The sequence below is a fragment of the Dromaius novaehollandiae genome, chromosome 6 (assembly GCF_036370855.1).
Source record: "Dromaius novaehollandiae isolate bDroNov1 chromosome 6, bDroNov1.hap1, whole genome shotgun sequence".
NCBI classification, from domain to species: domain Eukaryota; kingdom Metazoa; phylum Chordata; class Aves; order Casuariiformes; family Dromaiidae; genus Dromaius; species Dromaius novaehollandiae.
In genome coordinates, this window is record NC_088103.1 from 9,942,839 (window position 1) to 9,968,400 (window position 25,562).

General features: G+C 49.9%; 1 protein-coding gene across 1 annotated transcript in view; it reads left to right on the forward strand.

The window, feature by feature from the left end:
* CDH23 (cadherin related 23) overlaps positions 1-25,562 on the forward strand; it is a 223,127-nt gene that overhangs the window by 17,771 nt on the left and 179,794 nt on the right. The window contains exon 3 of the mRNA XM_064513627.1: positions 2,439-2,516. Coding sequence (XP_064369697.1) covers positions 2,439-2,516 — 78 coding nt within the window. The remainder of the gene's footprint in view (positions 1-2,438; positions 2,517-25,562) is intronic.

Genomic DNA, 25,562 nt, shown 5'->3' on the forward strand with positions numbered 1-25,562 from the left:
GAAAAGGCTCTTCCCTGCTCTGGTTCTTTAACCTAAGAAAGCGTAATCCATCTCCTTGCCCGTTCCCCCCCTCCTCTCTGTCCATGTAAGTTTATCGCCTTGAGGGTGTTGAGTTTTCTTGTTCCCCGCTGCTGTTCTCCACTTGCAGTGTCTGGCAACTCGGCAATACATCACTTGCCTGTAGACCTGTGATCCTGAGGCTTTCCCATTACACTTGCCCCGCTGCCCTTTCCCTTGGATGTTAGCGCTTTGCCGTTTTCTTGCTATTAAACATCCCCACGCTGAAATGGATAGGCCACCCTGAAGCTGGGATCAGACTGGCTTTCTCTTTCTCGTGTCGGTATGTGACTTAACCGAGAATGAGCAGCCGCTCTTGAAGCGGCAACCCTTCTCTGCTGAGCAGGTCTGGGCTCGAGCAGAGCTGGGCTCTGCGCTCCAGAGGCCTTAGGTCTCGCTCTGTCAGTCAGCTTGCAGCTTGGATAGGCAAAGCAGGGGCTGAAAAGGGATGAAGTTTTTGTCTCTGAAGGTGGGATGCTGAAGCACAGGGAGAGCAAATGACTGGTGTGAGGGTGGTGGCAACATGTAGCATAGGAAGGAAACCTGGACATCTCCGATCTCATCCAGGGCTTTGCCCTGTGTTGGGTAGCGCCTGTGGTGACATCTTGGCTATTCCAGCAGGGTTGGATGATGATGGAGGCGATGGTCTGGAACAGCTGTGCTGAAATATGCTGCAAGGGGCCTGGCTGGTTCTGCATCTGGTCTGGTGGAGGCTTGCGAGGTGATGTCACGCTGCCATGAGCTGAGAGAGGATCAGGTGGAGGTGGCTGGTACAGCTGGCCCAAAGGCATTTTGCTGGAAAGCTTGCGAAATTGAGTTTTGTCCCAAATCAAAGCCAAGCTAATTACTGAGGCTCAGAGTCATGATGGGGGAAGTGAGGTCCCCCTCGCCTCATCCCTCCTCCACGTGTCTGGTCTCATGAGCGTTATCAAACCAGCAGGACTTTTATACCAACAAGTCAGCTGGCTGAGGAGGGACGGCTGGGACCTTGTGCTGGCCTGAGCAAACATTGCTGAACTCCTGCACTCCATGTGAGGCCACACGGTCTCTGAACTGGCGAGTTTTAAATGATTGTTTTTCCCCTCTCGGAGAAGCTTTGCTCCACTGGCAAAGGCCCAGCGGGTCTGCTTGGGACCCCTGTCCTGCAGCACGTTCCCTCTTCTGTGGGGAGCCGAACCTGGGGCTGCCGGTGGCCGGATGTGAACCGTTTTTGCTAGGCCAGTTAACATCTCCGCTCTCCCTTGTGTGGCCGCATTTGTTGCCTGGCAGCTTAACTGCATTTCTTAAAGTCTGCTGGCTTGTTCAGCTCTGGCAGGGTGTCAAGGAAAACCCATCTGTCAGATGCAGTCCAGTCAACTCCGGGCTTTCTTGGAAACCTGCAGTTTCTCTCTCCTGCTGCCTCATGTCCCGCGTCCTTCCTCTGATGGATCTTTCCTAGGTAACTTTTCCCACAGTTCAGGCTGCAGTGGTTCTTCTCTGTGCTTGACTTTGTGTCACCTAATGAGGCTCTGGTGGTGGGGTGGCAGGTGGGGGCAGGCTCACGAGCTTCCAACTACATAAAAAAGGGAGTAGAAATAAGTGAGCCTGGTTATTAAAGGTGAAAGGAGGCAATTAGAGGGAAATGCGATTGTGTGATGGGAGAACGGGAGGAAGAGGGGAGGGGAGAAGTGCAAGGTTTTCCTGGGCTGCCTGACAAGGCGGAAGGCTCTCAACCGTGGGAACAAAGCAAGGTATTAATCATGGGCTAAAACAATAATTGATGTGCCTGGTCCCTGAGCTGTTGGCTTCCCCCCTCCCCTCTGCCTCCACCCCACAAAAGAAAATACTAAAAAAGGAAAGGCCATGGCTGCTGTACAAGCTGAGGAGCTGCCTCTGCTGCTCTTAAATCAGGTGTGCCTGAGTCCGCAGCGATAGTGCGGGGATGGAGGCTTGGCCTGTGAGCCTGCTCCTTTGCCTGCCTGCTGTGCCAGGGCTGCTGTGGCGGTTGCAGGAGGGTCGTAGGGCTGCGAGTGCAGGGTTTGGGAAGTTCCCCTGGGAAAGCACCTTTCGATGGGAGCGGGGGGGGAATGCCCTTGTGTCAACTGGAAATACTGGGTGGGAGCGTGTGTAGGAGTTGCTGCAGGAAGCTGTCCCTGCTGAGGATGCAGTTTCTGGGGTGTGGGTAAGAGGCCATCTGTCCCCAGGAAGGGTCATGCAGCCCCCTCCACGCGGGTGAGGGAAGGGACCAGCAGAAGCTGTTGGGATGCACCAACCCTGTGTTGGAGGGCTGCGTGTGAACCAGGGTGCTCTCAGCTGTCTGGGCTGGCCGCTGATCCCTGCAGCTGCCTGGGCTGCAAGCAAAATGCCAGTGAAATAAAACGCTGCTCTTGTCCTCCTTGCAGGTTGGGGCAATCGGCTGCCGTACTTCATAAACTACTTCTTCGACACCTACCTGCTGATCAACGAGGACACCCCTGTGGGTAAGTGCTGCGTGTCTGCTCTAGCAGGTAGAGTGTTTGGTACTGCCAACTCTGTTGTAAAAACTTAAAAAAATGTATGCACACCTGCTTTCCCACCATGACCTTCTTGACAAAGTGATAGACTTACTATTATTGTTTGGGGGCAGGGGGAGGGAAATGATGTGTAGATTCAGGCTGCCAGTGGGGACTGAGGTTCTGGCTTATCCAGCCAGGTCTCCTGTGCCTCCTTTCTGACTAGCTTGGTGTGCAGATTGGGTGGGATGAGGAACCTTGTCTGCTTTATACTCTAAAGAGCTGTTTGGGGGGGAATTGTCTGCTCTTGGGAACAGCATCTTCAAAGAACTCAGCATGTGGGAAGATTCAGCCTGTTTCTTGCTTCCATGGTTGTTGTTTGCTTGCTTAATTACTCTGTGCTTTGTGGGGTAAGGTCTCTTCCCAGCCAGCTGGGGTGTTTGGCCTTCGTGCCAAGGGACATACCTGCTGTAAATAGATGGTTAGGTCTTTGGGCTAGTGACCTCTCCAAATGCATTCAGGGCACACAGGAGCAAATGGACTCTCCAGGTACAGGTCATGGATAAGAGTGCTATGAGAGCATTTGGAGGAGAAGGAACAAAGACAGTCCTGGTGTATTTGCACGTAAGGCCCACGTGGGACAGGGCACACTCAACACCCTGTGACCACCAGGCTTGGTGTGTCCTCTGTTCTGGCTGGGTATCCATGCAGTCAGGCTGGACAGCATCAAGGTGTAGGACTGTACCAGCAGAGTGGTTCATGGCCAAGTCCTCAGGTGCAGAGGCTCACAGGAAAGAAGAGTGGGCTTCCTGGGAATTTGGCTCCTGGCTGCAGCAGAGGAATGCAGAGGCAAGAGGTCCTAAAAGCCTTTAAAGGACTGATGCCACAAACTGAGACAAGGCTGTGGGAAAGGGAGACTGGTCAAGCTGGGAAGGTTGCATGGGTGGGTTTAAGTTTGGCAAGAGCATCTTGCACTGCATTGCTGTGTCCTTTTCTGCTCCCCTTTTCCTTTTATGGGTACTTGAGCATGGAGCCCCTCAAGAGGACTACCACAGCCCTGCAAGTTAGGACAGGGTCGTGATGAACGTGTGTGTGGATATATTGGAGCCTCTGGAAAAAAAATAATCTTGGCTTTCTTTTGATTGACAGGTGTAGCTTATTTTTATTGCTTTATTTAGCTAGTGATCAGTTTTTAGTAAATGCAGAAATCGACCAGGTTGTTCTCGGCCTCTTTCCAGGCTCTCAGTCCATTAAACTTGTGCTCTTCAATCAGGGCTCGTGACTGGCTTTTAATGCTGAAGGAATTGATTGTGAGCCGGAGCAGGAGTAGAGGTCTGTTGGGCCTTTCCCAGCAGTCTAGTAGCTGGGCTCCTATGGAGACCTCTTCTCACTGGCTTCTTTCACCTCCATGTACTGCCTCTTTCAACCATGCAACTTGAGCAATGGCTTCCTTTTTAAAAAAAAAAAAAAAAAAAAAAAAAAAGCGCTCTTGCTGCACCAAAATTGTCACTAAGACCTGAAAGGGATGGAGTCTGGAAGAGGCTCCTCTAGTGACCATTCATCAAAACCAGGTTTTCCAGCAATTGCAGAGAGGCTTCTGTCTCATGCTTTCTTCTTGGGAGCCCCCAGTTGAATCTGCTGCAGCCTACAATGTCACACTGGGGTGATGTTCAAATCAATGGGCAACAGAGGATGCTCCAAATCTTGCTGGCGAGTTCTGGAAGACCTTGTCTGAAATAAAGCCAGCTGGTCCAACTTGGTGTGCCAGCTCCTTGGTGGCAGCTGAGGTTCTGCGCAGAGTAGCATCCCTGAGAAAAGGAGGAGGAAAAGTCGCCCTGCCCCTTTGTATCCTGGTCACTTCTCCTACCCTTCTTTTGTGAGCCTGCCCAGTGCAGGTCACTTCCCGCCTGGCTGCTTTGCTGCCCTCTGTGTGTTCTCTGCCCATCCGTTGTTGGTGTCCTCTGCAGATATAATTCAGTGCTAAACTTGCCACAAGGAAATCCCAGGGCAGAAAGCAGCTGTGCAAATGTAGGAGTGAGCGCTAGTTGGAAACAGCTTAATGGAAATGCTTCCTGACCAAGCGCACAGCTCTTGAAATACTTGAGCTTGAAATGCCTTATGGGAATTCAACTGATTTTTTCCATTTTGGTGGAAAATAGGGGAATATTTCTGACAGTCTACTTTCCAGTGAGATATTGTGAGAATAAAACTGTTCTTGGAATTACTTTTGTTTTTATTTGTAACTTTGTGTTACATGGTACAAAAATGAAATTCACTTTTTAAGAATATTGGCACCCTGGGACTCTGTTTCCAGATGCACCAGAGGGAAATGTCAGCCTTGAAATTGTTGACAAACAGCACTTCTGTTCTTTGTTATTGATAGATGTTTTCTGTGTTAGGCTTGTTAACTTAAAGCATCACCTGAAACGCCTGCCCCTTTCTTGGGTGTCCCAGTTGCTTTGCTGGGGAAGTTTGCACATAGCTGGACAGTTTGGGGAAAGTGTCTCTTCACACTGATCTGAAGTGTCATTGTGGGACACAAAATACAGCGTGAGTGTGAGGCACTGATTTTCCTCGGCAGCGTGCGCCCCTTCGGAGCGTAGCGCTTGGGTTCACTTGTCCTCTGCGTCCCCAGGACCGATGCTGCATTTGGTCATCCGGATGCAAAGCGAATCCCTTCGATGCTCAGCTGGCTCCCACTGCCTCTTCCAACCCCTCTCCTTGGCTCCCTCCGGCAGCCCGGGATGCTGCCTTACCTGGCGCCGAATGAGCAGCCTCAGCTTGCTGCCTGTGATGCCTAAAGAAATCTTAAGCAACAATTAAGAGATCATTCCCCCTCTAATCACCTACATGAGTAAATTAGTCTTGTCAGGAGCTATTAAGACGGAGAGCTCGGAATTCATTAGGCTAGATGGGGCCTATGGAGCTGCTGGTGCTGCCGCCAGTCCGAGCTGATTAATTTCTCTGAAAACATCATCAATGCCCATCTGTTTCATTTAGGTCCAGGGAGAGCAATTTTCAGGTGGACTGACCCTCTAGTCAGTTATTTCACCCAGAAGTAATGAAACGCGCGCACACACTGTGCCGGCGGAGGGGGGACGGCAAACGGGAGCGTGGGGAATACGAAACGTGAGCGTGAGGAATACAAAAGCGATTGAATTTGTTGGGCAGCCGAGAAGAAATTGCAGGAGAATGGGGAAGGGGCTGGGGGAGAGGAGGGAATAATAAGCCATCGGGCTGCTGCGGCATGTGCGTGGCGGGCTGGGTGAGAGGGAACGTGGAGAGGTGGCCGGGGAAGGTGGGTACGGCGGGGAGAGGTTGCAGGAGCTCGGCCCTCTGCGAGGAGGGGTTTATCGGGGCATTTGCAGACCTCTCTAGGGCTTTTGCACAGCCCCTGGAGAAGCATTTACTGCTCTCCCTGATGGGAGGTGGCCGTGCATGTTAGCCCCTCTTTGCAGGCCCGCGATGGGGATAGGGATGGAGAGGCTGAAGGCCAGGCTTCAAATGGGAGTTTGCGAGTGCCGGGAGGTGCCTGGCCGCAGCGTGGCCTTGGTTTCTCTCGTTTGGGCTCCCTCCCTGCCACCAGACAGGAAAAACCGAGCTGATGAGCAGTCCTGCATCTCCTGAATCGACTGTCTCAGCATCTCCTGCCTGGTAGCCCGTGGAAGCTGGGGCCAAGGCGAAGCTCTAACTCGGCAGCCCGCGCAGGCTGGGCCGCCTGGAAGCCCCGAGTGGTGCTAGCTCAGCGCGCAGAGGCTCGCCGGGTGGGGGGCTTTGGGTGGAGGCCGTGGGTGCCACCGCGATGCTGAGGGACGAGTGCCTGGGCGTTGCTGAGCACAGCACCGAGTGGAGGTGGTCTGGGGAGGAGGGACGTGCCCTGGCCCGTTGCTACCCCGTGCTTCTCCCCAAGGAGACCTCCGTGCGCTTGGGAAGCAAGGGCGAGGCGGATGACTGACGGGAAACATTACAGTTTGCTCCTGTTGCTCTTTGCTATGTGGAACTTTTGCTGAGCTGGTAAATGCCCTGTAAATGGCTTGCGATGCAGGAGCAGAGTAGGTATATTTTTTGCTAGCTTTAAAAAAAAAATCCTGTTAGTTTGGGAACTTGCAGCTGGTAACTTCTAAATGCTGTTGTAGGAGCAGATTTCAATTAAATACAGTAGAACTGAGTGATTACTTGAGACAAGCAAATCTTTTGGCAGTGTTGACCGAGTCACAAATTCTGCCTGGGAACGCACATGTGGAAGCAGTCTTGCTCAGACACTTGGATGCTTGTTGGCCTTGTCGCTGGATGTTAGAGGATCGCAGTCTGGCTCTTGGCACCGAGAAGGAGAGTGTTGTCTGACAAATTTCAGATAGTGTGGTTTGACTTTCTGCAGCGGAAAGCTCAGATAATGCTTTCCCAGGGCAAGCTGGAGCCCTTCCAGGGCAGGCTATGTTGAACAGACCACTTCTTGTTCCCATGGAAGACGGCCGGTGGAATTTGAGAGGAAAACTGATCCTCCGGGGTAGTCCAGACCGGCTGAGGGACCCCGAAACATTCAGATGTTTCTCTACCACATTTGGAGTGGCAGAGCTTGACCTTCCTCTCTACTAGGCCCACTTTGCTGAGCCTGACCAAAACAGGGCAGGGTGGCCACGTGAGCGTTCCCTTTGGTTTTGGGGCTCTTCCTGTGCACCAGGAGATGTCATGGCTGGACAGGAGCCTAAAAGGGGCTGGGTGCACCTGAGCATCGCTGCAGCGTAGGTGTACTTGGTTGGCTGGTGGGGATTAATGTGATTAGAGAGGTCCGTGTGTGCCACCTCTTGCCTTTCAGAGCCTTTTGGGCCTGAGAATAACTTAACAAGAGGAATAACAGGGGAATGTGATATTTAGGAGGTGCTGGCAGGGTGCTTGCTGGTAACTCTGCATGTGGATTTGAGGCAGTGTCCCCCTCATATTTATGGATGACTTGACTTGATCCTCCTTTCTAGGTGAGGGCTTGGCCAGGGGGCTTTTCTTAGGCAGGAGGGCTGACGTGCTCCGTGCGCTGCATGTGTAATTTCCCAGGCAATCGTCTCTCTTGCGCTAGCCTCTCTGCGCAGCGCTCCGGGCCTGAGCAGCCAGATGCTTTGGCACCCGGGTAAGGTCCCTGGGGCACTGGGCCGTTCAAGCTGCTGCTGAAGATACGGTTATCTATCTCGGTGTGATTGAGCAGGGGCCGTCTCGGTTAAACCCTGCCTGCTCATTTGATCTCACAGCTGTAGGCATCTGCTGGCAGTTGTGGTGTCTGGTCTCCTCCATGGTGGCACTTGCTTAATGTGAAACAGTATGAGAAAAGAGCTAGTATTTTGGTCTCTGGATGCTTCCTGACTGATTAACTTGTTTCAGGGCAGTCTGGGTCAGAGCTGTGCACGAGGCCTGTGGGCAGTCTGGGTGGCGTTGGACGGGGAGCCTGGAAGCCGGAGTTCAGTGCAGCCACGGGACCTCGTCTGGTCTCTCTTGGCTTCGCTTCCCGCTTGGAAGGGCAAAACAGCGTGTGGGTGGCTGCCCAGCTGCTCCCACCCCACACTTGATGGGGAATATGGCTTCTGCATTCCCCAGTGAATCAAAGTGGGTACAAACCAAGGCCCTAAAAGTCAGAGAGACTGCTCAGAGCAAGACTCTGGCACTGCCCACAGAGAAACAGTCCAAATCAGAGCACCAGGCAGGTCTGTGAACCTGGCTGTTGATGTTCTCCTCTGTCTGGCATCCCTCAGCTGCTGATCCTGCAAGAACCTCCGACGGGAAAGCTCTTTGCGTGTGTGCTGCAGCGCTGCACTCTTTGCCGCAAACGTCTGGCTGCTGTTTGAGGCAGGGTGCTGTCTTGCATTGACGCCATCCCAGCATTTCTGCTGTTGTGCACCCCTTGCTCAAAAGGTAGCATTAAAGCTTTAAAGAGGCTTATTTAACGTGGGTGCACCAAGGGGTTAAAAGTCACCGTGGCAAGGAAGAAAGGCATTGTGGGCACGGTGATAATGAGGTGCTAATTGGGTACGAAGGAGGTGGGACCTCAGCAGAGCACAGAGGGTGGCTGTAAAGCCTTGGGTTAACTCCGAGAGGAGCAAGGCTGTGCAGGTGCCTTAGGAGCCCAGGGCAGAGCAAGAGTGTTGTGGATGAACGGAGGTAGGTCCTTCCTCTCTGCAAAAAGCATACTTTCAGCAAAAACTAGCAAGTTGAAAAGATGCTTTTGCAAACTGTGGTGGTACTAGTAGAGTGGCTGGAAGACTTGAGAAAGCTTACTCCTCTGTGAGAAATGTGTATTAAAGCAATGGCTGTGCCCTTTTCATAGGTGCTGCTGGGAGCTTCCTTCATGTGACTATGTACCTAGGAGTTTATGGGGAGGAGGGCCTGTGTTTGGTCTAATGAAAGATATTCCTGTCTTCCCTTTAAACATGCTTCACCCAGAGCTGTGGTTCTGCAGCCGTTCTGCCTGTGTCCAGCTTTGTCGGCCCTGGCTGCTGCCCGCGCTCTGCATCCAAGGTTGTGCCAAGCTGTTTTAGCAGGAGCTCTACCCCGTGTTTTCGTTGCATTGGTTTGTTGCTGATCCGATATGCAAAAACAGCTCCGCAAAGCTCTGAAGGAAGCAAGCCAGATGAGCTGGGGCCGGTGGTGAAAGCACGCTGCTGTGTGCTGAATGCAAATGATCCCCACCTGGGAAGGCACCCGCAGAGCAAGGGAGCCTGGTGCTGCCCTCGGCGGCTCACTGAAAGGTTGCATGTTGCTGGTGGGTGCTGGAGCTATTTTCAGTGGCTGCGGCAGCCCCAGCGCCGTGGGCCCGGGGCTGGCGTGGGCACGTGGGCCATTTCCCGTGCAAGGGCTGCGAGGGAGCGCGTGGCCGCCGGCTCCGCGGGGTGTGTGCGCCCGTGCAGCTAGCTGCATTGATTTGGCCTTTCGCGGAGGATCATTCCGGCTGAATACGCCAGCCTCTGGCTGTGAGGCAGATTGAGGTAGTTTTGAATATGAAATGCGTTTTGCAAGCTTCATTACGGGCCTGGCTGCGAGCGAGCGCGAGTCCTCCCCTTCAGAAAGGGAGGCTGCGGGGCCTTCACCTCCATCTTCGGTATTAACCGAAAGCAGTATCACCTTCTAATGACCATCTACCATCTAAAATGGGATTTGGAGGCTTCTCGGGGCAGAGAGCCGATTAGTGTTTTGCAAAAGACCAGACTTGTTTCGAAGTGCAGCCATAACTCTGATGAAGAACAACCTCTGAGGAGTATTTCATGCAGCCCGATGAAGGGGGACTTCAGTTCTCACAGCACAAGCTCTGCTTCTGTAGCTTGTCGTTAGAAGGCCCATTGGTGAAACTATTTGTTGAGATTTAGGTAGCTTTAGACAGTAAAGCACCACTAGTGAAGTCTTCAGGCTAGAAAATTATTTATTCCCAACACTGGGAAACTTGGGGTGGGGGGGAAGCCCCCCCCCTCAAAAAAAACCCCCTCAACCCTACATCATTAATTTAATCACTTCATCAATCACTTAAGCTTTCATATCTGCTTCGCTAATAAGCAATAGCATTAATGCTTATATTTAAGAAGGGGAAGAGGGAGGGAAGAAAGTATATTTGCAATGTGGACTAATTAACATGCCGGAGTAAGCTTGGTTTTGGTAATTTCCTCATCAGACCGTGGGAAGGCTTGATCCCATCACCTTCCGTGTTCGAGTGTAAGCTTTTGGGTTCTTGCTAAGCCCTTTTAAAAGGAAAAGCAAAAGATGTGTGTTAATGATGATGTGGTCCGAGATGACTTTGTCTGAAATCACTTTAGTACTAATCTTAATTATGTCTGTCGCGCCGTCTGTAGGAGCTTCATCGGGGGCTTGGCTTCTTGCTGGGCGAGAAGCTACGTAAAATTGGAGGGGAAGAAGATGGGTTGCTTTTGCCCCACTGAGCCTGGAAGGTGAGAATAGGTGATGTGATGGCAGACGGGACAGTGCAAGGGAACAGCATGCAGGTATGGTTGCCTTGAGACACCTGCATCATTCTTTGCAGGCGGATATGAGTTTGTCTTGACTACATGGTATAAGGCTTAAGAGTTGCCCAGCTTGTTAGTTTGGGCATTGAGCTGTGCTAAACAGAGGGCTTCTGGTTAGCTTGGAGGGCAGATAAATCGCAGCACTTGGGCCTGGGTAGCAGTGACTCGTTGTGTCCCAAATAGCTAAATCACTCCTTTTTTCCAGCTGGTTGGCGTAGTTAGCACAGGCAGCAGATCCATTCTTGACAAACCTAAATATAGGGAGGGGATGAAAATGTGAGTCAAGCTTGGTAAAGCACAAAACATTAAAAATGAGTATTACCTTCTAATTGAGTCTTTTGGATATACTAATATCCTGCTGCCAAGTTTAGCCCTGTACCATCAGGAAATATGTATATGTGTGTATACATATATACTGATATAACTTTTGGGGTGAGGGAAGGTGAGCTGCTTTGTCACTCCAAGTGGAGCTGTGGGAGCTTTTAGAAAAACACTGTCAGTTATCAAGAGTAGTGAACATGCTCGTGTGCATTTTGCCAGGATGGGAGCTTGGTATGCTTGGGTTGTGTGAGTTTCAAAAAAAAAAAAAAAAAAAAAAAAGGAAGGAAAAAAAAGTGCACCCCACCACCCCCCTGCTTTTACATTCACACAAGTTTCATCTGTGGGTACCGAAATCTGGATCTGCTCCACTGCACTGTGTCTAACTGAGCATGAGGGGCAAAGCAGGAACACGCGAGAAGTGGTGGGATAGTTCTCGGACTGGAGCTGCCGTTGCAGTGACGGGCACTTAGAGTGCAGGGTGTGAAGAGCAGAGAGCTTCAAGATGGGCTGAAAGCCAGCAATTTGCACGATTATAAATTTATCAATGAAATAAGGCAAAGGCATGCGCACAGCTACTGAGCAAGCCGGGCGAGGTGGGAAGCGGCTCGAGGCGTTTTCCTGTGGTGCTTTGCTGCTGAGAAAGCTGTTCTGCAATAGTTTCAACTACTTTTTACACAATTTTCAGACTTGCAGTCTTCTAGAAATTAACCTTTTAATTAAACTTTCCCTAATTGGTCACCATGGAAGTGTTACCTCAGCTTTAAAGAAAAAAGAAAGTCAAGCTGTTTTTCCCACCTTTGCTGTCATTGCATCTTGGTGTTCAGTTTTGCAAAAGAAATCACAGAAAGGTCTCACTTCTCTTCACCTGCTTCAAAACTGGCTGAGCAATGAAAAAGTGAAAATTCACCTAGCTAGTCCTCATTAAGGAAACCACCACAGTTCTCTCCTGCCCACTTATTTTCATACAGAAATATTCTGGAAACATATGTGTATGCATATATATATAAAATGTGCCACGTGCTGAGATTGCTTAATAAAAATACCACTGTTGGGAAGTATCTATTGCAAAAATAACCCGGTCCCAGTATAGTGAGCCAGCCGCTCTCGGTTTGGCTCTGGGTGTTGGTACATGTTACACCGTTCAGCTGTTGCAAGTGCTGGCTGCTCCAAGTAGGTAAAACTGATTTATGAATGTTTAACCGTTTTCTTTGCAAAATTCCCTTCTTTCTGTAAAGAAGCTGAGGGTGTTACTCAGATGTCAATATGTGCACAATTAAAGCTTCCTGGAATGGGTAATTGGGCTTCATTGACTGCGTGGGCAGGAGGGTTGTCTCCAGGGAAGCTTCAGAGATTTGGGGCTGCGGGACGGGCAGGGTGGTCCCCTTGACCTTAGCACGGTCTTCTCCCACCCTGTCTCCTGGCTTTTAACCTGGATCATCGCAGCCGTGTGCTAATGCACCTTTTTGCATTGAATGGATTAATATATTTGATTGGCAGCAGAAGTTAATAAATTGGTTCCTCCTGTCAAGCTACTCACATACATTGATGGCTTTTGAATTAACTGTAACCACTCGGGGGAAAAAGATCGAGGCAGCATTGTTGGACAACTCAATGAAAACATCTGTTCAATTTGCGGCAGTGGTCAAAAGAGTGAAAAAGCTCTGTTTCCTCTCTCAAAGATTTATTAATATTGCCTGTTACACAAGGGGGAAAGATTTCAAACACTTGACATTTAATGGTTAGTAACTCAATTTTATTCCATTCATCTGCATTGGTTTGTCAAATTTTTGCTCTATTGGGCCTCTTCTATTGTATCAGGTAGGTTGTCTTTCTGCGTGTCTGCAATTAGGAGGGTAATTCAGTCCTGTATTTTTTTTGTTTACTACTTGAATGTGGAGGAACCTGTCTTTTTAAGTGACTATTAGATTGGAGGAGAGAGATGATGTTATGGGACATAATGCCCTCTTACAAACAGCGACGTGGATTCATTTCTCACTGTTCAGTTTTGATCGGCTGCTTTAAGAATAGGGGCAGGGGGTTGCAAAGACTTGATAAAAATGAGAAAGGTCCTAAGGAGAATAACAAACAATTCAGATTAAGGGGAGAAGTGAGGAGCGTTCTTGCGGGCTGAGATTAATGTTTGTCACTAATGATTTTAGGAAGTAGAGAAGAAGCAATAGATGTGGCAGAAGGATATAAAAGAAGTAACGGTATTGCAGAAAGCCAGGCTGACGCCTGAAATGTGCCTTTTCCTGTGTGACAGCAGCAACCAATTGAACACATCCTGCCAGATAAAACAATATTTCTGTATAAAAAAGCACTAATGGAGAAGTTGGTGCAATGGGGTGGAGAAATAAGTAATTGAAAGGAGCAGGTATAAGCACTTAGTGAAATAAAGCGCCCTGTATCGTCATTTCAGGCAAGGACTGCACTGCGTGCTCAGTGTTGAGCACGTGTTTCGGCAGTGGCTGGACCGTCTCAGCCCGCAGGTCGTCCAAGGATTCCCCGTGCAGAAAGCACAGGCCTGCTGCGTGTGTGTTTTTCCAGCTGTTTCCCTGACTGGCCTGAAGGAAAGCATGCAAAAATCTCCATGACTTCTACAAGTTGTTGCTTGTCTTGGAGGAATCGTGCCGGTCGCGCTGTCTGCGGTCCCGTGGGGCGCAGAGCTGGGAGGGACAGGCTGCAGAAGGCATGATGGCCAGGAGCTATTACCCTCGTGCATCACTGGGGAAATGGTCATCGCTTAGCGCTCCATCCTGAAGAAGGCAAGAGAAATAAAATTCCCCAGCAGGCATCGTCACGCTTTAGGAAACAGCACTCTTGCAAAAACCATCAACATTTGCAGAGTCCTCCAAGTTTAGGCAATCCTGGTGACGAGGGACAGAAGAGGCTGAGTCCTGCAGGCACTGGGATGCTTCGCAGCAGTTGTTCTGGCAGATGGCAGGCCTAAAAGTTGTCCCCTAGTAGGGGTGCTGCTGGATTCGAAAGCAGGAGTTTGGCTTTGCATTCAAGGTTTTAAGTTTGGGGTGTGTTTTCTTTCATGTCACGTTCCATTTGTTTCGCACCTGAGGAAGAAGAGACAGCCTATTCCGCTCTTGCTGCGGAGCAAGCTTGCAGGGGGCGGAGGGGAGTGTTTTGAATAGGTTGGGCTGTTTTGCATTTCTTAGCCTGATACATTAGACTGTTCCTGGTGTTCTGGGTGCAGCTGATCAGTGCTGCTGCAAGCATTGGGCTGTGGACAGTTTATCCAAGGTTGTTGTTCACCCATCCAAATGGCACTGGGCTTTGTAATGCTTTTGTGATGCAGAAATCCAGCGTTTGCTTTTTTGTTGGAAAAAATTCCAGTTCTTCCAATTACCTGGAGGAAGAGGAAACCCCCTGAGGGGCTTGTAAGGGAGAACATGCAACACACTCCTGGATGCTGTTAACATAGCTTGAAAATAATTTTGTGGTTTCAAGACAGCACCTGATTTCCCTCCTCACCTTGTCCTTTATGGCTAACTCTAAAATCCTAGCTCCTTATCCAAGACTGAAAAGGCTGGCGTGGTGGTAACACTCATTTTCAGGGAAATCTTGGAAAACGTGCAGGGCTAGATATTGCAGAGAGCTGGTCTACCTGGTCTTGCTGTGTGGGAGCAGTGGGTTCTGCTGGCCGTGCTGAGGTGGGGTGGCAGGCCACCAGCTCAACCTCCAGTGTGCGTGAAGAGGCTGAAGGTTGCTGTTCAGTCAGGAACATGAATTGGTGAGGCCAATGGTGACGCAGTGATTTAGGAACAATGACACTGTCCTGGAACGATCAAGAGAGGGTTGTTTTCTCCTTGAGATGGCTCTGAAACTTGTACTACTTTTGGTGCATCTTTCATACACCCAGAATCTGATGTCTGTAGTCTTGTGCTCTCTTGCAGTGAATGCCCAGCTTTTCTGGTCTAGGCTTCCAGAAGAACAGCAGCAGTTTGGGAAAGAAGGCTCAGGGTCGTCTTCCTCTTCACAGACCTCATTGTTTTGTATCGAAAGCTGCTGTACTTGAGTGTCTTGCTGTAAAATCAACTGGAAGCTGTGCTGGTCGTGCTGCAGCAGTATCGCAGATGGTTTGGTTCTGGTTTGCCCTTTGTATATTGTGCATCCTTCATGCAATGCCACAGCATCAGCTGGGCAGGCGGAGGGATGGTTTGAGGTCCTGGGCTGCTTAGACAGTGTTTTTTGGGAAAGAGGCTCTTTCCACTGTACACAAATGCCCCCCACCACAGGCTTTACTAGCACAGATCCACGTGCACCCTCTTTTGAGCAAATAACAAAGTAAATATTTGGCTGAGCTGGCTGGACGTCGCAGTTATGATAGCACGTGATGGTTGCAAGGGGATTGGCTGGGCAAGCGACTTCTCCGGTCATGTTTTCCCTCCTTTTATCTATTAAACCCACTGTGTTGTAAAAGCAGAAGTGGCCCCAGGTGGCCGGATAATAGCATCTTTAATTGTGCTCTGAATGAGATTAACTTCTTATCTGACGGTCTGACATTTTTATTGTTATTAATGTGTGAATAATACAGTGGCTTTTTTCATATAAATGGGATGGCAGCAAATGTTTTCCTTTTGTTTAGCTGTGTCTGTTATTTTGCTAGTTAGCCACCTTCACATTGCCCGTTGCTGAGGATGGAGCTGAGGTTGAGGGATGCAGCTCTTTCCATTAAAATTTTCCGGAGAGATGTGCAGGCTTAAGCATGATGGACAAGAGCCGCCCGTGGTGCCGTGGGGCTCGTGCCAGTGGGATGCAGGAGGATCAGGGAAGCCACCTGAGATGTCAGCAGGCACCACGGTGCAGATGGGGCTGCAGCACCCGCCGGTGGGGCCGCGGGGAGCGGCGGAGGGCTGGGCCGCTGCAGTCTGTCGGCTCCGCCAAAAGTCATTTCCGTGGTGTAACTAGCTATTAAATAGGATAACAAGGTCAATAATGCCTTTGCCTCGGAGAGCTGCAGCCAACACTTCTATCAAAACCAATATTAATTTTCACTAATTAGGAGCTGCGGCTAATGAGTGTCACAGCTAATTTACCTCATCCATAACCAGCGGGAGGAGGGGGTCGCGTGCCCAGGATCCGCCACTGCAGATCTGCCTCGCCTCTGCTTTCCCCGTTTGCCCCCCGGCAGCTTGCCGTCCGTCCGGGCTGCGGGGTCGGCTCCCCTGCCGGTGCCTGGGCGCGTGCGGGTGCCCGGGTTGGGGTGCATCCGGGAGGGGGCCGGTGCTGCTGGCGGCAGTTGCTGCCCTGGAGGAATTAGGGGCCGGGTGAGCAAGCAGGTGAGGCCGAGGACCGCGGGGACGGTTGCGGTGCAGAGGCAGAGCAGGCTGGTGCAGATGGGGCTGCTACGGCTTTGGTGAGCGCTTGCACCGGGGCCGCGGGGGCTGGAAGCGGAGCTGGAGGGGCTTGCAAGGGAAATCTCGGCGACGAAAAGGGTGACTGTCACCCCGTGGGGGAAGTTGTACCAAAGCATGTTTGTTGGTCCGCTGGCTGGAAACTCTTAAAACTATTTTGAAACGCTTTACCGTACATCTTTAATCCCCTTTGTCTTGTATACCTTTTATCTAAATTGCTACTGTGTGCCAGGGTGGCCAAGCCGGCCTGGAAAGCGCTCCGAGCAGGCACTGATGAAACGATTTGCCTGTCTCTATTCCTACAGTCTGCTCGCTCCCTGAAGAGAGCCTCTTTTTTCAATAACACTGTGGCTGATCTTTGATTTTGTTGCAAGCTGAGCAAGTGTGGCAAAGGAGAGGCTGGTCTGTAGAGCCTGGAGCTTTTGCTGGGTAGTTTGTGCCGTACGCGGCCCGCTTCCCGCGAAGGTCGCAAGCAGGGATATTCCAGGAACGTTGCCAAGTAATGCGAACAGAAAGCAAATCTGTAATTCGGAGTTATCGCTGTTAGTCCCGTAAACTCAATCCGAAGACTCGGGCAGGGGAAGAAACTGTATGCTGTCAATCTCATCCTTCTGAAGTGGCTCACGCTGTGTAATCTGCTGCTTTCCAAACATGCTGGAGACTACGAATTACCCACAGAGATTATTGTTTTAAGTAAGACTATATTAGAGAAAATTGCGGTCCGCCTTCAGACGGTTCATCGCTGGCGACGACTGAACAAATGATTCATTAGTTTTATTCACGTTGCCCCGACTAGAGCTTGGAACTTGTCTTTGTTTGCATTGATCCCTTCTGCAGGCAAAGGGACGAGCCAAGCACGTGCTGTCATCGCGTCAGAAAGGACAGAGCTGTATGTTGCCTTGTCTGAGGCGGTTTTCCTAAGTGATGTCCTCCTGTTAGTGTTTTTTTCTGGAAACTGCATCTCCGAGAGCATCTTCTTGGAGCATCTGGGGAGCCTCGGTGGGAGCTGGGCCCAGGGCTGGTGCTGGCTCGCGTGCGAGGTGCCCTTGCGGCTGAGGGGCATGGTGGTCGAGCCCGTGATGCTCAAGTGGTTTTTGCTGCTGGTCCCCATCCAATTCCCCCGACTAATCCTGTCTTGGGCTGGTATATTCGATTTGTTCAAACTGTTGGTCTGTGAAATTGCCACTCAGCCCATGGTTGGTCCCAGTAAGCATTTTGCTGCTGCCTGCTTTAAGGCTTGCTGCACCTGCAAATGGCTGGACTCCTTGGCTTGCTCCTCACCAGCTCTTCCCCCATCTGTAACCAGCTTCGGCAGGGGAAAGAGTGTAGCAGCAGAAAGACTGTGAAGGGATTTCATGTCCCTGCATCAGGTGTCCTTGACGTGCTTGGAAGTGATAGGGTTGGTGCTCCCCTGCTTGTCCCAAATGCTTTGATCTCCAACAGGGGCGAGGGACCCCTTGGTCCTTAGGCCTTAAGACACAAACAGTAAACCTTTAGGTGTTCCTGCAGCTGTCTTTTACCTTCTTTAAGAAGGCTTTGACACCACCTTTTCTGGTGGTCAAAACGTGCCAGTTAAAAAGGGAAGAGTAGGAAGCTGAGAGCGGGGAGACAGCCTCTTCCTTGGTGGCACAGCTCTGGTGGCTGAGCTGCGCAACAGGTAGGGCCTAAGCTTCATAGGCAGCTATTGGTGCAGAAAAAATGGGCAAAAGGGTCCTCTCTGAGCTTTTATAGCCTTTGCTACATGCATACAAGCTACACCTTGAGAGGCACGTGCAGTCCAAGAGCTCAGTATTTCCTTTGGCCAGAGCAAATCTAGTGGTTTGTCGGATCTGAGCTCTGCTTGGAAAGTAGGCAACGCAAAAATCTTTGAAGAGCAGAGAAAACTCACTGCTAATGTTCTTTTAGCTAGATTTGCTGACTCCTGCAGGCGATCAGCTCAAAGCTCTGAAGGATAAACAGAGAGGTGGGAGAAGAAGCAACGTATTCTTCTGTTGCATCAATGCTAGGACTTCTCTTGAAACTTCCCACCGGTGTCAACTGAGCCAACTGCAGAGATGGTAGCAAGAATGACAAAACAGTGTCCTGTAGATAAAGAACGTGGATTAGTTGCTCTGCTGACTGACCCTGGTTTGAGCAAAAGATGCAGCTTGCTAGTTAGGGTTGCCCGTACCAGCGAAATGTGTGGGAAATCTTAGGTTGAAATTCCATTGCATAGAGTTTGTGTAGTGTAGCTTTGGTGCCTTTGGATAACAGATGTGTGGGGTTTTGTTAATTTGTTGGATGAAGTTGTATTTTCAAGGTTTACTCCAATTTCTATGTACCTGTTGGCTGTTGGAATCACAGTACCAGTCACTTGACAGAAATAATAGTATGGTGTTGACAGTGAAATATAAGCAAACACCAGCATCCTTGAACTCCTTGATGGTATTAGCATATAGGAAAATGTAGCCTCGTGCATCAAACATCCTGTGGAAATGGATTCCTGATCCTTGAAAAGGAAGGATTGGAGGGAGCGAATACTGTTTGCAAAACTCTCATCTGAGCTGAATGCTGGCAGGTGCCACTCGTGGTGCTGGGTCAGATGATGGGCTCTGTAGCCCAGATGATGGGCTCTGTCTCATCCTGCTGAGGATGAGGGGTTGAGGGATGGGGTGGGGGATTAAGGCCGTGGCAAGCATCCACTCACCGAAGTGAGGCTGCAGTGAGGGCTCTGCTAATGCAGCACGCCATCCTGCAGAGCACCCGGGCAGCGTAGGCCTTGCCAGGGGCTGCTGGCTGGCTTTGGGACGTCAGTGGCACGCAGCAGTTAGGACGGAAGCTGCAGGGCTGTGCTGTGAATGTTTGCAGTACTGTCACTGGGGTTGTGGAGGGGGCGAGTGCCTGACTTGCACGTTCTCATCATGAGACTTTGCCAGCCCTTGCTAACTGAAGGTCTGCCCCCGTCCCTGTTGCAGACAGGATCAGTAAGGGTGCTGGCGGGCTGAGCACGATTGCTGACAGCATCCCCCTCCCCTGCTTGCTGCTGTGCCCTTTATTTGGGGCCAAGGCGGGTGAGAAAGTTTCTTTGTGCTTATTGCCCAGGAAGAGCGACCTTCAGGCGGAGTAGTTCTTGGGGAAAAGCTTCCCCATCCGTGACAGATTTGACTATAAATCTCCAGTATTAATGCCCAGGTTCCCAAGGTCTGTCATCCTGCATGCCGGTGAAGCACGTGAGCTGCTCAAAAACAACGTACTGACTCATCAGTCACTTTGGAGGCATGTCAGAAAGCCGTTGCTGCAGACGGGGAGGTTGCAGGAGGGCTGCAAGGTGTGCTTGTGCGAGGGTGCGTGTGTGAGGTTGGAGAACGCCCCGAGCTGGGAGCATGCGTGGGCATCCCAAAACCAGAGAAGACTTGAACTATGTCATGTGCAAGAAGTTGAGTGGAAAGAGAAGGAAGTGGTTTGCATGAGGTCTTTACTTGTTTTTCTTCAAAAGTCTCATGGTGAAGAGGCTTGGGTCTGGAGCACTGGAAATCTCATTGCTGTCAAATGGCCATTAGGCCACCAGGGCCAAGGCAGCTGCAGAGCGGCCCCACGACCCGTACCCATAGCTGCCTCTTTGCGCTCTGCCCCTTTCTCAGTACCCGAGCCAGTCTCTCCATTACCCACGGATTTGCTCAGCACCCTTTGGGAGCAGGATACAGGTGCTGCTTGATTGCATGTGTGGTTGCAAACACCTCAGCTGGGCTTCCCTTTGCAAGGGTCGCTGCCAGTTCAATGCTGTATTAGTGGGGAATAGCCAGCCTGCTCCCACCAGCTGCAGAAGGACAATTCTATTGTAAATGGTAAAATTATGTTATTTAAGTTTATTTTTTGTGACTGTCTTCATGAATAAGTCTTCTGAAAGTGCATGGGAATGTCTTTTTTTCTTTTCTTTTCTTTTTTTTCTTCCTGTAATGGAAAGAGCCAGGCTGATTTTAAAATACTCTGTGTATCTCTTTTTATTGGTACAGGTATTAAGAAAGTTATGAATCTCTTGCAGTTCAGGTCCCTGGAAAATCCTTCCCTTATTCCATTCTCATTTGCTGTTGGCTATAAGGCTTATTAGCACTCTTTAATAATGACATATAATCTCAGCCCAAATTTGAGGAAAATTTGGGGAGATTCCTGGGGAAGGGTTGCTCTCTGCTTTCTCCCAAGGACAAGGGCTGGAAGAGAGAAAAGTAGCTCTGTGTGTGTGTGTGTGCGTGCATGTGCATGCACAAGCAAAAGAGGGAGAAGAATGACTTTCTCTTAATGGGAAGGAGGAAAAGAGATGTATTTCTTGCCACTCCCCACCCACATCACAGCGCTGTACGGGTGCACAGCATGGCAGGCTCAGTGGTGTGAACATGGTGCCCCTCGAGGCAGTGGCTGGAATGGGAGGTTTGAAGTTCAATAGACGTAGACTCTTCCTCCCCAAGTTGTTTGGTTTTTTCTTTCTCTCTCTCTCTTTTTTTTTTTTTTTTTTTTTTTTTTTTTTGAAGCTTGTAATTGTTGTTTGTGAGCCAGTGTCCAGGTCTGCTAGGCAAAGGTGCCTCTGATCCCATCACATGTCCTGCTGTCATACCCACCATATTCCCCTAAACTAAATATGTCACTGAGGCGCAGCAGGGATGAAATGGTGGGGATAACAGAAAATTGCTCAGCCTCCCTTTCTCCCTGCATCCCGGGAGGAGAGTGCCCGTCTGAGCTGGCGTGGCTGTTCCTTGGTGCGGTCGTAAGAGGCTGCGTGGTTCCAGCTTGAGAGTCACAGCCGAGTGAGCCGGAAAAGCAGAGGCTGAGCCACGTGCAAAGGCATTTCTTAGGACCAAGGGGCCATATGACTGGTGAGGCCTTCACCATCTGCAAATCACAGTCGTCTCAGATGGGGAGAGCAGGTTGGACTTCCTTTGCACAAGAAAAATGGTGAAATAACACAGGACGGTTCAGCCCTGATCGTGTTTTCATGGTTTTGCATGTGAGCCTCTGGCATTATAGAGGTTGGTGCTGTCACAAGGGCTGGGAAAATACTCAACCTGCATGACACATCTGTCAGGGCAGAGGTGACTGGGACCTGCCGTTCTCGCCGATATGTACAAGTAACTGTTAGCAAGTAGGTGCTGAATTCAGTGGTCAGTACCCCATCTCCCTCAATTAGGGCTTCAGGGGAAGGAGAAGCTCTGAAAGTTTTTAGTCTGAGCAATTGAAAGAAAAAGCCTGAAACTGTGACTTATTGGATCACTTTTCTCTTCATAGATTTCTACTTTTAGAACAGTCTATGAAACCTCTGTGATTGCTTTGTTTTTGCTTTCAAACGACCAGGCAGCTGGGATTTAGCATGGGGCTTTGTTTTCCGTTTGAGTTTTTAAATTTTATGTTTTTACATGTGACTAACAGAGTTCTTCAAGCATGGGCTGATGTGAACGTTATTGTATATGCCAATGTTGAACATGGTGATGCAGTGGGATAAAGGAGCAGGAATGCAAGGTCTTCCACTTGGCATCTCTTGGCATCAGGTCTCCATTTCTCCCTGTCCCAAGTAGACATGTGTTGTTTTAGAGAAACGGCAGTGCAAATTCTTGTGTGTTTGCAAAAGCAAGCAGTGGGTGAAAGGTGAGCCTCCTGATGTCCATGGGACAGGGGCCTGCCTGCGGCTGTTCATCTGCCCTGCCCCGAGCAGCCCAGGTAGCTTTGCAGCCGTGACGTGAAGGTATCTCAAGCGTTGCTGCTTCCCGCACAAGATCTGCTTCTCTACCTTCTTACCATGGTGACAAAGATAATGAAAAAGCTGACAGTTTCACCTGTCCTAAAAATAGAAATTGATTTGCTCTTGAACATTAAAGATTTATCTAGGGTGTCGTAAGCCCCTCACCCTCTGCCAAAATGCAGCTGTCTCTGGAGCGAAGCTTGGGGACAGCAAATGGATGACTGTCTTGGAGCACCATGGTGTAAAAGATTAAGACTTCTTGCAGTAGGATTTGTGGTTTCAGACGTGTCACGTGTGCTGTATAAGCCACAATTCTAGCAGTATGCAGGCAAGGAGGAGCCCGGGATTGTTGTGTGCCCAAGGGATTGCATCAGGCTTGGGAAGTGCCTTTTGGTACTTGCTTTCTGACCCTGTTTTCTCTTTCTGCCATGACAAAACTCCTGTAAAAAGCATCCCCTGGAGTTACGAGAAAAAAATGTACCTAGGTAGGCAGGGTTCTGAACAAGGAACCATGCGGATGCTTGCAAGGTGTTGTGGAAGCTACCAAGAGATGTCCTTACCAGTGCTTTGAGCAAAGTCAACTAACTCTGGTGTCTTTCTCTGTTCTCACTTTTTTTTTGGTAACAACCTCTAGGCAAGTTGTTCTGTATTTTTAGGTAAATTCAGATGGGCCACATATTCTGGATTTGGTGAGGATGTACTTCTGTGCAGGTGTTTCCACAGACCTTTAGAAAGCTCTTTGTGGATGCACCCAGCATTTCATCAGGATGCAAAGGCAGTCCCACGTGACCGTAGTGACCATCTACATGGTGCAAACAGCCAGTTGCCAACCCTCGCAACAACAGTCATAGGAGCGTTTAGCAAGAAATCCTTTCTGAAATATGTTTTTAATAAACCATTCACTGAATATATTCAAATAACAAATAAATTCCTGCAAACTAAAGTCTATTTGCAGACAAACTCGCAAGTGAGAAAGGCTAAATTAATTGAATGCTTTAGTCACTAGGGATAATTGTCCAGCTGTAATAGAGATCTCCAGATGTTTGTTTGCAAAAGAGTGTGCTTTCATAGGAGAAGAAAAACACTCGTGGGTATATTAACTCAGAAGCAGATTTACAGCTGTGTGCTTGTGCGCTCTGCCTTGCACTCCCACCAGTGACTGCAGAGCTCTGCTCCAAGGGTTCCTGTGCCAGTAAACAGCCTCTTTATTTCTTGCTCATTGTTCTCCTGGCCGTGTTTAGACATCTGTGACGTGCAAAGTGAGGTAATGGCCCTGTATAGGCCTCCCATGCTTCAACAAATATCACCCGCGCTGTGCTCCGTGGTGTACCACGTGTTGCAAGTACAGCTGGACCACTTTGTCTTCCAGCTCAGGCTGACTTTTCCATTTTATTTGGGTGGGCGTGCTACATGGGATTGCAGTTTGGAAGAGCGAGATGCTGCGTGTTGCGTTATGACTGCTAGGAGTTTGCAGTGGCGAGTGGAAGAGTTGAGGTGGTTGGAAGGGGCTGGGAGTGCTCCAGATTTAATGTCACCCAGAACCTGGAGCTCTGCCCAGCTTCTACTGAAGGAGTTTGGCTTTATCAGTTCATTAGAGAGTCGTCAGTCCATCCGTTTCCCTCGGTGTTGTTTTGCTCCTGTTGTTGAACAGCCCAAGCTGGGTTTGAAGTCCTGTAACTGAACTGCCCCATTACTCACACGTGAGAGGACAATAGACCGCGAGGCCGCTCTTAAACGTCTCCCCACGTCGGTGTCATTAATAACCGTAATGCTGGCATCACTTGCTCCTAAATAGCCTCATTTATCAAGAAGCAATTTACTGCAGAGCTGTGGCAGGGACACAGATAAGCTTGTGCCTGAGATACCCAGGCACCACCTGCCAAGTCTCTCCCCACCTTCTCTTTGGCACTGGAGCAAGAGGGAGGGAGGGAGGTGTGCTGGACCACGCTCCACCTGCGACATGGCAGGCGGCACCAGCCTCGGAGGTGGGTTGCACTCAGAAGAAGGCACCTTCGAGGCCAGGACTGATGGACAAAGGGGTTGATGAGTTACGTGCTTTGCATTTACCCAGGCTCTCAGCTTTCTGGAGGCTCTTCCAAACACCTGCTGGTTTCAGTTTTGTTTTCTTTAGGTTTTTATTTGCTTTTGAGAGGGTGAAAGGAGCTGGGAATGAAGCCTAACCAAACTCAGCCTTTTGGGGCATCTGTATCCAGCCAATTTGTGGCCCGTTTTTGAGTCCTGCTTTCACTGCAGCCGTATCTTGGAGACTGAGCAAGGCTAACTCAACTCCAGAGAGCTAAATCAGGAAGGGAGTCCATCGCATCTTCATTATAAAGGGGTGCAATCAATCACCCAGCACATGTTTTGAAACCCTGGAGAGTTACGGTGACAGTCTAAGGTCAATCTGCTGATGGATCTAAAGTCCGCAGACAGGAGTCTGACCGCTGATACCATTTCCTTCCAGCTTTAGCCAGTCAGAGGCATTTCTGATTTCTCTCGGACACTTTTTCCTTCCTTGCTTGTTGATACGGTTCCTTCTTGTATTACTGAGCTATGGCAAATGCTGCCTGGAGACTGCAGTCCTGAGGAGTCCCCTGGGTTTTGGCCCAGAAAACGTCTGGGGAGTTTTGGAGGTGGTGGCTGTTTCCCTTCTCAGAAGGCTGCTGCCACCACCCGTGCGTGGCCTGGCTCAAAGCAGCTTGCATGTGATTGAGCAGCTGCTCGGGGGCCAAGTCAGGTTGACACACCAACTAAAGCGTGCTTGTGCTGCAGCAAAATACCCCCCATTGTTTGGGATCAGGGTATCTATATGCACTTACCATTTTCTTGAGCTGTCAGAGCAGCGGGGCTGTAGGCAAGATGCAGCACCAAGGGTCTCGTCTCCCCTGCGAGAGGCTGAAAGCCTCAGGGTGCCTAATTTTCTGTAGGGCAAAGATGAGATTTCAAGCAAGGCATGAATGAGTCCTGCTTGAACTTCACTTGTGCAAGTAAAATTTGCTGACAGATTTCCCCCCCCCCGCTTTATATTGATCAATCCTACCATGCGGAGGAGGAGCCATTGCAAGAATCCTTGTGGGGAAAGCAGCTCTTATGCTATTTAAGAGATGGCATTTCACACCATCCTTGTTTCTTGGGCGTTTATTTGCATGACCTCTCTGTTAGCGTTGCTGGCATTATTGTGTTACTGTTCTGGCCTGATCCTGCAGGTGCCTTACGATCCTTTCTAATGCCAGAACAGTCTTGGGACTATCAGTATTGCAATCTAACAGGCTTTATGTCTGACCTCGTATTAATTGGAGAGCAGCCTCTATTCTCTAATTAACACAAAGCTACGTTACCTTGTCTGGGTAGGATGCGTATGTGTCATCTTACTCATAAATCATTTACTTTCACCAGGTAGCAACGCACCTAATTAACTAGACTTTTGGGGCCTGCTTTTCTTTTATTTGCCCTGTGTGCCTAGAAAGCTTAATGTGGTCAAACAGAAGCGGAGAACGGGAGGAGGCTGGGTCAGCCGCTCGGTTTTCTGGTCTCCTTTGCCCTCCTGCTCTTGCACCGAATGGAGGTTGCGGGGAGGAGAGGCGACTGCCATCCGAGCAATCCCAGTGCAGCTCCTGCTAGTTCATAATGTTGTATGTTTGCTAAT